The sequence below is a fragment of the Diabrotica virgifera genome, chromosome 1, assembly GCF_917563875.1.
Source record: "Diabrotica virgifera virgifera chromosome 1, PGI_DIABVI_V3a".
NCBI lineage: Eukaryota > Metazoa > Arthropoda > Insecta > Coleoptera > Chrysomelidae > Diabrotica > Diabrotica virgifera.
This window is the reverse complement of record NC_065443.1, coordinates 173,044,843-173,058,767: the sequence shown is the minus strand read 5'-3', so window position 1 is coordinate 173,058,767 and position 13,925 is coordinate 173,044,843. Positions and strand designations below refer to the sequence as shown.

General features: G+C 39.9%; 1 protein-coding gene across 1 annotated transcript; it reads right to left on the bottom strand.

The window, feature by feature from the left end:
• Positions 1-460: 460 nt before the first annotated feature.
• Positions 461-13,687, bottom strand: LOC126892064 (uncharacterized). The gene is made up of 3 exons (XM_050661500.1): positions 12,251-13,687; positions 11,561-12,124; positions 461-487 (listed from the first exon to the last, which is right to left on the bottom strand). Exons 1-3 carry the CDS (start codon positions 13,685-13,687, stop codon positions 461-463), a joined length of 2,028 nt encoding a protein of 675 aa, XP_050517457.1.
• Between the last annotated feature and the right edge of the window lie 238 nt (positions 13,688-13,925).

The following is a 13,925-nucleotide window of genomic DNA, read 5'->3' as shown; positions in this document are numbered from 1 at the left end:
TCATAAACTGACTTTGGAGGATAAATCACATGTAACGACCTATGGCTACTTACCTGTTCTACCCCATGTCTCGTCAGAATATGATACCGTTTGGACTGTTATCAGAAAGTGCAGTGAAATTGCTAAGAAGCTAAATAACAGATACACCGTACTGACATTTTTGACCAAGCGATCTATTATAAAGCTAAAGAGCTTCAATGGTCCCAGCCAGAAGACACAAGGAATGTAGTTAGTTATTCGTCTAGGTAGATTCTACATTGTTATGAACTTCCTCAAAATAATTGGTCAGTTTATGACAGATTCTGGACTTGCTGATGTATGGTTGGACAGTGGTCTATCTACTCAGTCCACAATTGATGGTATTTTATCTGGTAAAAAGTACAATAGAGCTATACGAGCCCATAAGTTGACATACGAAGCTCTATCAAGATTATTAATAACTCTGTATAAGAAGTGGCGTTTAGGCTGTGCTAGTCTTTCTGTATATCTAGTAATTAAGAAATAGGTACGTAGATGTAATTGTTTGTATTACTATCCTTTGTTCTTGATTCCGAAATTAATTCCAGGGAAAACCGATGCCATTTTAGATAATATTCACATACCAAGCTTTTGAACTTTAACCATTTTACGACGTCCTTAATAAGCTTTATAATGATAAAACAATTGAATCTGTAAGAACATTTTTGGGGATACCTCGACGTACTAAGTCATCTAGGGCTCGATAACACGGAACGAGTCCCACCCCACCAGAGCTCAATCCTTTTGATATCGTAAGTATCTGGGATAAGTGAATTTTCCCCTTTGAGGGAGTGTGAGCCGCATGACTAAATCTGGATAAACATAATAATAATAATAATAATAATAATAATAATAATAATGAATCTGGGATAATGATAATAATAATAATAATAACCTGTGGGAGTTTTTTGTCAGTTCTTCTATCAGGCGCGGCCCCCTGCGAATGGGGGATGCTTTCTGGGTATTCGTAGCGCCAATACCCAGAGAGTAGCAGGAATACTTGCCGTGGAACAAAAACTGACACCTGGCAGTAGGTATAAAATGCACACCCATGAGAATGGAGATTAATAATTTATGTTTAGGATCGCTGCCTGGGGATCGTCAGGGCACGTCTGGAGCCGGCGCTGGACGTGACAGCATGCGGGACGTCGGTGGCAGGGTGTTGAGGAGGCGGGCCACTGTCATACAATCAGCTACAGCCCAACCACAACCACAACCACAAGCGAGCCAAACAACAACAAGAGCTCCACCCGCCGAAGGTGCTGCGCTGGATCATCAGCCGGCGCTCACTCAAGCGGGACGACCGAGGCAGCGCATGAAATGGACTGTGTCCATTAATGAAAACATTTTGCGCTTCTACTATAAGGTGACAAACCTCGGTCAAGAAACAATCGGCTACCGACAACAGCTGTATGCCGAATTTTGCAGGACATACCCAGATATTCAAGTATCGGAGCAACGAGTATCAGACCAATACCGGGTAATTATAAGAAACAACCTTATCCCAGAGGCTAGACGCAATACCATCAGAAGCGAAGTCGAACGGGAGATTCAGAACGATGTTGTAATTGAAGATCAAGTCCCTGTTGAAGTTCATGAGCAGATTCCTGAGCTTGCCATACAAGAAACTCAACCTGACAATACAGAGCAGGAAAACAACGAGTTACGTGATAACCTAGTAAGCGAAATGGCACGTGCGGTACAGGAGTTTAATGGAACAAACTCACTCAGCAGACCACCGCTACCACGAATAAACTCTTGTAAGAAACTAGGTGCGCTGTTACAAATTGTGAACACTGAAGTCCTACCCAATTATGTCGCAGAAGCCCACACATTAGAATATTTGCATATGCTAATCTACTCTGCAGCAACAGCAATTGCTAATGTAATGGGCGTTAAGATCAGAACACGACGGGGTACTAATAACGAAAGAACTGGTAACAGAATTGCACCTTGGGAAAAAAGACTGCTCGGAAAGATTGAATTACTACGTAAGGATATTGGTATAGTCACAGAATACATACGAGGTGTAACAAGTAGAAAAGTCATCAGGAGAGCTGAAGAAATAATGCTGAGTACCGCAAGACACTCAAGATATGATCCAGAAAACAACACAGCCCATCAGTGTCTGGATACATTAAAACAAAAACTCTCCGTTTATTCAGGGCGACTAAAGAGGTACAAAATTAGTAACAACCGCAAAAGCGACAATGCTCTTTTTGAGAGTTCTGAGAAGGCGTTCTATCGAAAACTCAATTCCACTGTAGAACGTGTCGATAAGACTTACCCAAGCCAAGAAGAAATTCATGAGTTTTGGGGAAATCAACTTTCCACGCCAGCTGCTCTTAACAGCAATGCTGGATGGATAGAAGATACGACACAGAACTGCCAACACTACATTACCACCTTTTACGAACCCTTCACTACTGAAGAAGTCTCAAATACCATCAAAGAGCTTCATAATTGGAAATCTCCTGGACCAGACGGAGTTCAAAACTTTTGGCTCAAGAAGTTTTGGAGTGTTCATGAATGCTTATCAACACTAATTAATCATGTAATTTCTAATCCGCAGGATATACCATCATTCCTAACTCAGGGAACCACTTATTTAATTCCGAAGGATCAAAATAACACTCAAGATCCAGCCAAATACCGCCCAATTACTTGTCTTCCAACTTTGTATAAATTGGTCACATCCTGTGTAGCCCGGCGTATCTACCAACATTGTGCTCTGAACAATATCATAGAGCCTCAACAGAAAGGATGCGCTAAGGGTTCCATGGGTTGCAAAGAACAACTCATCATCGACTCAGTGATTTCTAACCAGGCATATTCCAAAAAGAGGAATCTTTTTACTGCCTTCATTGATTACAAGAAGGCCTTTGATACAGTGCCGCATGAATGGCTTATAGATATATTGAGAATATATAAAGTCGATGATAATATAGTGACCTTTTTAGAGCATATAATGACGAAGTGGAAGACTAGAATTCACCTTCAAATACCTGGTGAAAATAACATCGAAACTGAAAATATCGCAATCAGCCGGGGCCTGTTTCAAGGAGATTCGTTGAGTCCACTGTGGTTCTGTCTAGCTATGAACCCACTATCTCAGCTATTGAACTCCACAGACGCAGGTTTTAGCATCAAAAATAACAACAATGTGGTGGCGAAGCTTAATCATTTATTGTATATGGATGATTTGAAATTAATGGCTTCCACTCGAAACCAACTCGATGAGATGCTAAAAACTGTAGAAACTTTTTCTAATGATATTAGCATGCACTTCGGACTAGACAAGTGCCGTATTTTAAACATAGTCAAAGGAAAAGTACAGCCCGGAGGATTCGATATGCAAAATGGCCAGAACATCGAGGCCATGGGTGAAAACGATATGTATAAATATCTTGGAGTAAAGCAAGCGCGGAGAATTGACCATAAACAAATGAAAACAGAGATAACTACTGAGTTTATACGAAGGGTAAAACAGCTGCTTCGCTCACACCTTAATAGTAGAAATTTGTTTAAGGCACTAAACACCTACGCATGTTCCGCGCTTAGCTATTCATTTGGCATTGTTAAGTGGACAAAAACGGACATAGAAAATCTTCAGCGAAAAGTAAGAACGCACCTCACAAAGGCACAAAAACACCATCCAAAAAGTGCAGTAGAAAGAACGACATTACCGCGGAATTTAGGAGGAAGAGGACTTATGGATATAGGTGAGCAATTAGACAAACAAATTGCTAATTTAAGATCTTATTTTCAGATGCAGGCTGAAACATCTACTCTACATCGCGCTATCTGCGCAGTAGATGACACAACACCGATCAAACTGAGGGAAGCAGAACTGCGCATAAACCACCTTACTAAGGACGAAAAAGTGCGCGCCTGGATGGGTAAACCTCTGCACGGGCGACATCCCAATGAGGTCAGCCAAGATTATGTTGACAATATAGCGTCGAACTACTGGTTGACATCAGGAAAGATGTTCCCTGAAACGGAGGGTTCATTACTGGCCATTCAGGATCAGGTTATACCAACCAGAAATTACCTGAAATATATCATCAAAGACCCTCATGTTCAAAACGACAGATGCCGATATGGATGTCAAGCCCAAGAAACCATCCAACATCTTACAGGGGGCTGCCAGGTATTTGCTGCAACTGAGTACAAGGAACGGCATGACGCAGTGGGAAAAATCCTTCATCAGGAGATAGCTATCAAGCTGGGACTTCTTCAAACCGACCACCTTCCATATTATCAATACGTCCCTGAGAGTATGCTTGAGGATGGCAACTACAAGCTATACTGGGACCGCACTGTTCTCACAGACCAAACAGTGGCGCATAATAGACCAGATCTCGTATTAGTTAATAAATTAACGAGACAAACAACCCTCATTGATGTGGCGATTCCTAACAACAATAATCTACGTACTAAATTTACTGAAAAGATCGCCAAGTACAGAGATCTGGAAATGCAAATACGGAGACAATGGAGAATGCAAAGTACCCAGACGATACCGATTATTATGTCTACTACTGGAGTCATTCCGAAGACCCTCCTCGAAAGCATAAAAAAGCTGGGTCTTAATGAACATCTTTATAAGACCATGCAGAAAGCAGTACTACTCGCAACGGCCAGATGTGTACGAAAATTTTTGGGAGATACACCTGCATACCAAGTCACCTAGGGCTCGATAACACGGAAAGAGTCCCACCAGAGCTCAATCCTTTTGATACCGTAGGTATCTGGGATGAGTAAATTTTCCCCTTTGAGGGAGTGTGAGCCGTATGGCTAAATCTGGATAATAATAATAATAATAACCTGTGGGAGTTTTTTGTCAGTTCTTCTATCAGGCGCGGCCCCCTGCGAATGGGGGATGCTTTCTGGGTATTCGTAGCGCCAATACCCAGAGAGTAGCAGGAATACTTGCCGTGGAACAAAAACTGACACCTGGCAGTAGGTATAAAATGCACACCCATGAGAATGGAGAATAATAATTTGTGTTTAGGATCGCTGCCTGGGGATCGCCAGGGCACGTCTGGAGCCGGCGCTGGACGTGACAGCATGCGGGACGTCGGTGGCAGGGTGTTGAGGAGGCGGGCCCCTGTCATACAATCAGCTACAGCCCAACCACAACCACAAGCGAGCCAAATAACAACAAGAGCTCCACCTGCCGAAGGTGCTGCGCTGGATCATCAGCCGGCGCTCACTCAAGCGGGACGACCGAGGCAGCGCATGAAATGGACTGTGTCCATCAACGAAAGCATTTTGCGCTTCTATTATAAGGTGACAAACCTCGGTCAAGAAACGATCGGCTACAGACAACAGCTGTATGCCGAATTTTGCAGGGAGTACCCAGATATTCAAGTATCGGAGCAAAGAGTATCAGATCAATACCGGGTAATCATAAGAAATAATCTTATCCCAGAGACTAGACGCGATGCCATCAAAAGCGAAGTCGAACGGGAGATTAATAACCAAGAGATAGTTTTAGATCAAGTCCCTAATGAAATCCTTGAGGAGCAGATTCCTGAGATTCCCATACCAGAAACTCAACCTGACAATACACAACAGGAAAACAACGAGTTGCGCCATAGTCTAGAAAACGAAATGGCTCGTGCCGTACAAGAGTTTAATGGAACAAATCCAATTAGCAGACCACCGCTACCACGAATAAACTCTTGTAAGAAACTAGGTGCGCTGTTACAAATTGTGAACACTGAAGTCCTACCCAATTATGTCGTAGAAGCCCACACATTGGAATATCTGCATATGCTAATCTACTGTGCAGCAACAGCAATTGCCAATGTAATGGGCGTTAAGATCAGAACACGACGGGGTACTAATAACGGAAAGACTGGTAACAGAATTGCACCATGGGAAAAAAGACTTCTCGGAAAAATTGAATTACTGCGTAGGGATATTGGTCAAGTCACAGAATACATAAGAGGTGTAACAAGTAGAAAAGTCATTAAGAGAGCTGAAGAAATAATGCGGAGCACTTCAAGACACTCGAGATACGATCCAGAAAATAACACAGCCCAACAGTGTCTGGATACATTAAAACAAAAACTCTCCGTCTATTCAGGACGATTAAGAAGGTATAAAGTTAGTAACAACCGAAAATGTGACAATGCACTTTTTGAGAACTCTGAGAAGGCGTTTTACCGAAAACTCAATTCCACCGTAGAAAGTGTCGACAAGTCTTACCCAAGCCAAGAAGAAATTCATGAGTTTTGGGGAAATCAACTTTCCACGCCAGCTGCTTTTAACAACAATGCTGGCTGGATAGAAGATACGACGCGCAACTGTCACCACTACGTCACTGCTAACTACGAACCATTCACGACTGAAGAAGTCTCAAATGTCATCAAAGAGCTTCATAACTGGAAATCTCCTGGACCAGACGGAGTTCAGAACATCTGGCTTAAAAAGTTTTGGAGTATTCATGAGTGCTTATCAACATTAATTAATCATGTTATTTCTAATCCGCAGGAATTACCATCATTTCTAACTCAGGGAACTACTTATTTAATACCCAAGGATCAAAATAACACCCAAGATCCATCCAAGTACCGCCCAATTACTTGTCTTCCAACTTTGTATAAATTGGTCACATCCTGTGTAACCCGGCGTATCTACCAACACTGTGCTCTAAACGATATCATAGAGCCTCAACAGAAAGGATGCGCTAAGGGTTCCATGGGTTGCAAAGAACAGCTTATCATCGATTCAGTCATTTCTAACCAGGCATTCACTAAAAAAAGGAACCTTTTTACTGCTTTTATTGACTATAAAAAGGCCTTTGATTCAGTACCGCATGAATGGCTAATAGATATTTTGAAAATATACAAAGTCGATGATAACATAGTGACCTTTTTAAGGCATATAATGAGAGATTGGAAGACTAAAATTCACCTCCAATTACCTGGTGAAAAAAATATTGAAACCGAAAATATTGCAATCAACCGGGGCCTGTTTCAAGGAGACTCGTTGAGTCCACTGTGGTTCTGTTTAGCTTTGAACCCCCTTTCCCAGCTATTAAACTCCACTGACTCAGGTTTTAGCATTAAAAGCAATAATACTGTGGTAGCGAAGCTCAATCATCTGTTGTATATGGATGATTTGAAATTAATGGCTTCCACTCGAGAACACCTAGAAGAGATGCTAAAAACTGTAGAAACATTCTCTAATGATATTAGTATGCAGTTCGGTCTAGACAAGTGCCGTGTTTTGAATATAGTCAGAGGAAAGGTACAGCCCGGTGGATTCGATATGCAAAATGGCCAGAACATCGAGGCCATGGGCGACAACGATATGTATAAATATCTTGGAGTAAAACAGGCGCGGAAAATTGACCATAAGCAAATGAAAACTGAGATAACTACTGAGTTTATAAGAAGGGTAAAACAGCTGCTTCGTTCACAGCTTAACAGTAAAAATTTGTTTAAGGCACTAAACACCTACGCTTGTTCCGATCTTAGCTATTCATTTGGTATTGTTAAGTGGACAAAAACGGTGGTGTGAGTTTTTATTCAATCTCACCCCACCGTGGCAAAAATGGTTTAATTATTACCTTTTGCCTAATTGGACATAGGTGAATATTTTAGGACCACACCCGTATGTCCCGTCCTTCGATATAAACAAAATAGTGAACTTTTAGGAGAACTGGTTCGAATAATTTGATTTGGTCTGGTTTTAAAGGTGCTAATTAATACGATAGAAAGGGTTGTGTATTAGCGATAAATAAGGGTATCCGGCGAACAAAACATTTATTAACAAAAAAAACAACGAATTTAACAAATAAGCGGCTTAACGATAAATGATATTCTTAATAGCGAACGAGAGAGAGTAAGAGTCTTTTTAATCTATTAATTATTGCGGAGAGAGTATTTTTACGGCGAAGAGAGACGCACAAGCGAACAAAGTGTTCAACTCGGAGAGCAGAAAGAGACTGCTGAAATTCTATTCAAATCTCTGCACTATTATCTTTGATAGTTTAGTTTACACTATTCGCCCTGAAAAGGGCAAAACACATGTTACACTTCTTTGGCAAAATGGCCTGCTTTTACCCCGAAATGCAGATGTCTATTTTATGAAACACACCACGCTACACTCAAGTTTTTCAGAGAATTAAATATTTTAAACACAATACAGATTGTCCCAACAGATTTACAGAGAGATATTTTTATAAAAGCAAATTAATGTAAATAACTGTTGTTTTCACAACATACTCCCCCGCGTTGAAGCACTGGCTTTAACATAAACCTAACCTAACATAAATCAACTTACAACGTTCTTAAGCGAAAACACTCAACTTAACTTAATTTTAACAGTCATTTGGTAGAGGACACAATTTATTAATAGAGCGCTTGAAGACTCCATCTTTAGTTTTGACCGATGCAACTCTTACTCGGCCATCCTTTCCGGGAAAGACATCAATCACTCTTGCTAGAGCCCAGTAAAGAGGAGGAGTGTTATCTTCAATCAACAAGACGAGATCGTTGGGCTCTAGGTTCTTATGAGGAAGAAACCATTTAGGGCGATTTTGGAGTCTGTTCAAGTAGTCAATTGACCATTTTTTCCAAAACATTTGCTGGAGTTTAGAGAGATGTTGCCATAAACTTAATCTATTTTCGGGAATGTGGATTACATCCCTTTCAGGAAATGACGTAAGAGATTGTCCAATCAAGAAATGTCCAGGGGTCAGATAGGTTAGATCAGAGGGATCATTTGAGAGGGAGCAAAGCGGTCGAGAGTTGAGCACAGCTTCAATTTGAGTGAGAACAGTGGTAAATTCTTCAAAAGTGAGCTTAATATCACCCATGAGTCTACGGATATGATGCTTTGCGCTCTTTATAGCGCTTTCCCAGATGCCACCATGATGAGGGGCTCGAGGAACTATGGTTTTCCAGCGAATATGCGATGATGCCAAAAAATCATTAATAGAGCGAGAGTTTTCTTTTTCTTTTAAAAACTTATAAAGTTCAAACAACTGATTACGAGCTCCCAAAAAGTTCGTGGCGTTGTCACTGAATATAGTCTGAGGGAGGCCTCTACGGCTAATAAAACGTTTTAGAGCGAGAAGAAACGTCTCTGTAGAAAGGCCGGACACGACTTCAATGTGAACAGCTCGAGTCGATAGACAAACGAAAAGAGCAATATAAGATTTTATCAAAGGAGCTTTGCGGAGTTTGGAAGCTTTGATCTGAAAGGGCCCGCCAAAATCTAATCCGACATGAGCGAATACTCGAGAGGATTGCAAACGTTCCTTTGGTAAATCTGCCATAATCTGAATAGCGGGTTTGGCATTAAACCTAAAACAAACCATACATTGGTGTATGACCTTTTTAACTTCACGTAGTCCATTTAAAGGCCAATATTTAAGTCGAATTTGAGATAAAGTATTTTGAGGACCAGAGTGACAAAGTCTGATATGTTCTCTCTGAAGAATGAGACGTACTACACGATTTTTTGAGGGAAGGAGAAGAGGATATTTTTGATCAAATGTGACGTCTGAGTTACCAAGGCGACCTCCTACACGCAGCATTTCATTTTCATCCAAAAAGGGGTTTAAGCGTAAAATAGACTTATTGGATAGAGTTTTACCTTTTTTAATCTCAGAAATCTCAAGCGAGAAAGAAGAATACTGAAGCATCTTAACAATCTTCAGTTCAGCGTTTTGAAGTTCGCTTACTTCAAGAGAATTTGATAACTTATGAGAAGGCGATTTGGCATTATTGGCAAACCTGAATATAAATGCTAAAGTTCTTACAAACCTTGAAAAATTAGAGAACCTATCAGAAAGAGAGGTGAAAAAATCTATTTGATCATTTCGAATGTGAAGAGTTACTTTCCTTTCTTCGGGTAACTTGGAGGTATAAACTTTTGGATTGTATTTCAACAAATCCAACCGAGATTGATTCAAAAATTGAGGACCATGAAACCACAAAGAAGATTTAAGTATTTCAGCGGGTAGCATTCCTCGGGAGAGTATGTCGGCAGGATTCTCTTTGGATCGTACGTGCCTCCAATGAGCGTTAGGAGAATTATCTAAAATTTGTGCAACCCTATTTGCTACAAATTGAGTCCAACGAGAGGGATGCGAACGAAGCCAAGCGAGAACAATTTCTGAATCCGACCACATATTTATAGAGTCTAAGCGAGAGAGTTTTTCTTCAATAATATTAGCAATCCTTGCTGTGAGCTTACTACACAATAGCGCACCCATGAGTTCCAATCTTGGGAGAGTCAAGGGTTTTAGCGGAGCGACACGACTCTTAGATGCTAAAAGTGAACAAGATACTTGTTCTGATCTATAAATCACACGTAGGTAGATGCAAGCTCCATAAGCCTTTAAACTTGCATCCGAGAATGCGTGAATCTCAACACTAGTGATTTCTTGACTTAAAAAGAGACACCGAGGTATATTTAAATCCTTAAAATTAGAGAGACTGTGAACAAAATTTAGCCACTCATGCAACGTATCTGCATCTATGCTATCGTTCCAATTAATTTTGGAAATCCAAATTTGTTGCATGATTAATTTAGCGACAACTGTAACTGGGTTAATTAGTCCTTGAGGATCAAATATTTGGGCAATCATTGACAGTACTTCTCTCTTGGTGTATGAGTCCTTTAGGGTAAAATTTGGGAGAGAGATTGAGAAGGTGTCAAGAATAGGATTCCAACATAAACCTAAAACCTTATTGGAGCCATTATCTGGAGCTATTACATAAGTAGTGTTCGAAGAGAGAGAAGAGATATTTTTTAAAAACAAGTCTGAGTTAGAACACCATTTATGGAGAGAGATACAAGCGGTTTCAAGCAAACTAGTTATTTCCTTATGAGCTTTAAGGAGAGTCTGTACATCATTAGCGCCATAGAGAATGTCATCAATGTAACAACTATTTTGAAGAGCATCACTGGCCAGAGGATACTCAATCTGATGAGTTTGTGCCAGTTCCATTAAACAGCGAGTACTCTGAAAGCTAGCGCTTTTAGTTCCATACGTGACGGTTTGCAATTCAAGACACGCAATGTCTTTTTCAGGGGAGTCACGCCACAGAATATTTAAAAGAGAGGTTTGAGCAGGATTTATTCTAACTTGTCTATACATTTTTTGTATATCCGTTGTAAAAACGAAGGAATACAATCTAAACCGTAGCAAAATGTCAAAAAGTTCCGGTTGAAGAGTAGGACCTTTGAGTAAAATATCATTGAGCGAATAACCACTAGAGCTTTTCATCGAACCATCAAAAACAACCCTAAGCTTTGTTGTTAAAGATTCTTCCTTAAACACACAGTGATGCGGTAGAAAATATTTACTTTCTAACTTTTCGTTGGTTAGAGAGAGAGGCACTATTTTCGCATGTTCGAGAAGAAGATATTCATTAATGAAAGATTTATATTGAGCGTATGTACTTTCGTTTTTTAAGAGCCTATGTTCTAATTTCATAAATCTTTTAAAGGCCATTTTAAAGGATTCACCTAACATTTTATTAGCGTTTTCAGAGACAAATGGAAGATTTACTTGAAAGCGGCCTGAAGGTAACACAAGAGTAGTTTTGCTAAATATTTGTTCCGCTAATTCTTCATCGGGAGTTAATTTACTAACGAGGGGAACTTCTTCAATTTCGAAAAATTGTTGAAGCAACTTATCCACCTGATTTTCTTCGGGTTCGGATTGAACAAAGAGAGAAACATTTGACTGAGAGATAGCCAAATGTGAATTACGGTGAAAAACCTGAGGATTAATTGTACCAAAAATAACATAGCCTAAGTGAGTATTCTGAAGAATGGGAAGATTTTTTCCTAACCGTATAAATCCATCCGTCAATAATTCACTATAGATATCACCAGCTAGAAGCAAATCAATTTTACCCGGAACAGAATACGAGGGATCTGCGAGAGTGAGATCCTGTGGGACTTTTATTTTACTTCTATCTATAGTAGCTCTAGGAAGCCTACAAGTTATACTATCGAGTACAGCGAAAGAAGTTTTAAAACTTCTGTCATTTACATTATAGGGGAAAAATTCTAAGTTTAACATTTCGTTTGAGAGTGAGGTGTTTTCGGATATGGTTGATATCTGTAGCTGTTTAAAATAAGGGATGAGTTTTAACTTCTCAACCAAATCACGAGAGATAAACGAATGTTGGCTCCCATTATCTAGGAGCGCTCTGGCATGCATGGGTCTGCCGTCTTTCGAATAAACGGTTACTAAAGCGGTAGCCAACAACACATCAGTTTTAACTGATAAAGCGGAGAGAGATGTGGCTGCCTGAGAATCTGGAGAATTTTGCATATCTAAAGGAGGTCTGGATGAGCTAGTAGAAGCTTCATTTTGGCTGCGATTATTAAAAGAATGCTGAGTAGATATGGGAGCGACAACACGAGAAGCACCTTGAGAATTTTGAGGAGTTTGAGCATTGCGTTCACGAGAGAGAGATTGCCTATTGATGTTCCTAGAGGAAGAGACATTTTCATAGGTTCCATGGAGGGATGAGTGATGATGACCCCCACACAAAGTACATGATCGAGTAGAGCCGCAATTTTGAGAGAAATGTTTACTACCCAAACAATTAAAACACAGTTTCTTACCTTTTACAAAATTAAATTTTTCCTGTAAAGAGAGGCATTTAAAATCATTACACTGATAAACCTTATGAGCATTACTTCTACAAAAAGTACAATTATTATCAGAGAAAGAGTGTGATGGTTGGTCAACTGATGAGAAGAAAGATGTTTTTGATTGAGACCTGTTATTAACCTTTTTATCATGATCTGAAACATTTAATTTTTCCTGAATATCACACTTTTTCTCGAGAAATTTAAAAAACTGTGAAAGGGTAGGTAAGGTCTTTGTCCCAATATCATATTCAAAGGCCCTATGTGTAGAAAAATCTAATTTTTGTAAAAATATTTCAATTAATAGTAAATCCCAATGCTCAATTGGTACGGACATATTTTTCAAAGCGAGCAGCGTCTGCTGAGCTAGAGTTAAAAATTCGCGTAACGCCTTTGAATTACTTTTAACTAGAGATGGAGCCTTTAACAATTTTTGAATGTGTAAGCTAATCACTCGCGATTTGTTTTCGTAACGATCTTTGAGAGTTTTTACAGCTATATCGAAATTTTCGTCGATAACTTCGATGTTGTCGATCAACTGGAGGGGTTCATTTCGCAGGAACGATTTAAGGTAAATAAATCGTTGCACATTATTGAGTTCTTCATTGTTCACTATTAGCGTCTCGAAGAGCTGGTAGAACGAGTTGAACTCAGAGAATGACCCGCAGAACGTTTGCATGGTGATCTCCGGAAGCCTAACCTTAGCAGTGGCCACAGTTGACTGAGTGCTATTTGATCTGAGAGGAGGGGGGCCCAACAATAACTCGTCCATCTTACGCTGTAGGCCCGCGAGAATAGAGAAATATTTTTGCTCAGTTGTTACCCTGTCTTCTGCTTCAGTACCGGCTTCATCAATCTCGTCTATCTGATCCATTATTTCTTCATATTTTAAAAAACAGGTTTTTAATTCTGTTTGCCGAAATTGAAATTGTAGCGCATCCTTTTCCGTACTAGCCTTTTGTGAGAGCCAGTTTTCGATTCTTGTAATTTTAGCCTTCAAAGGCGTCCTTTTTTTCTTGAGGTCTTCCATTTCTATCTCGAATTCGATTGAACACACGGCGAGAGAGAGTCTATCGATACGCGGCAAAATCTAAATTACACTGGAGAGTTTTTTGTCAATTAACAAGCGCGGCGAGAGAATAAGAGTCAAGTTTCACAGAGAGATACAGCGTCTACGTTAAATGTCTACAAAAGTGTTTTTGACCGTAAAATGTCTTTGAGCAGAGTTTACCTTGGATCAGCAATAAAAGATCAACAATTAAAAAATG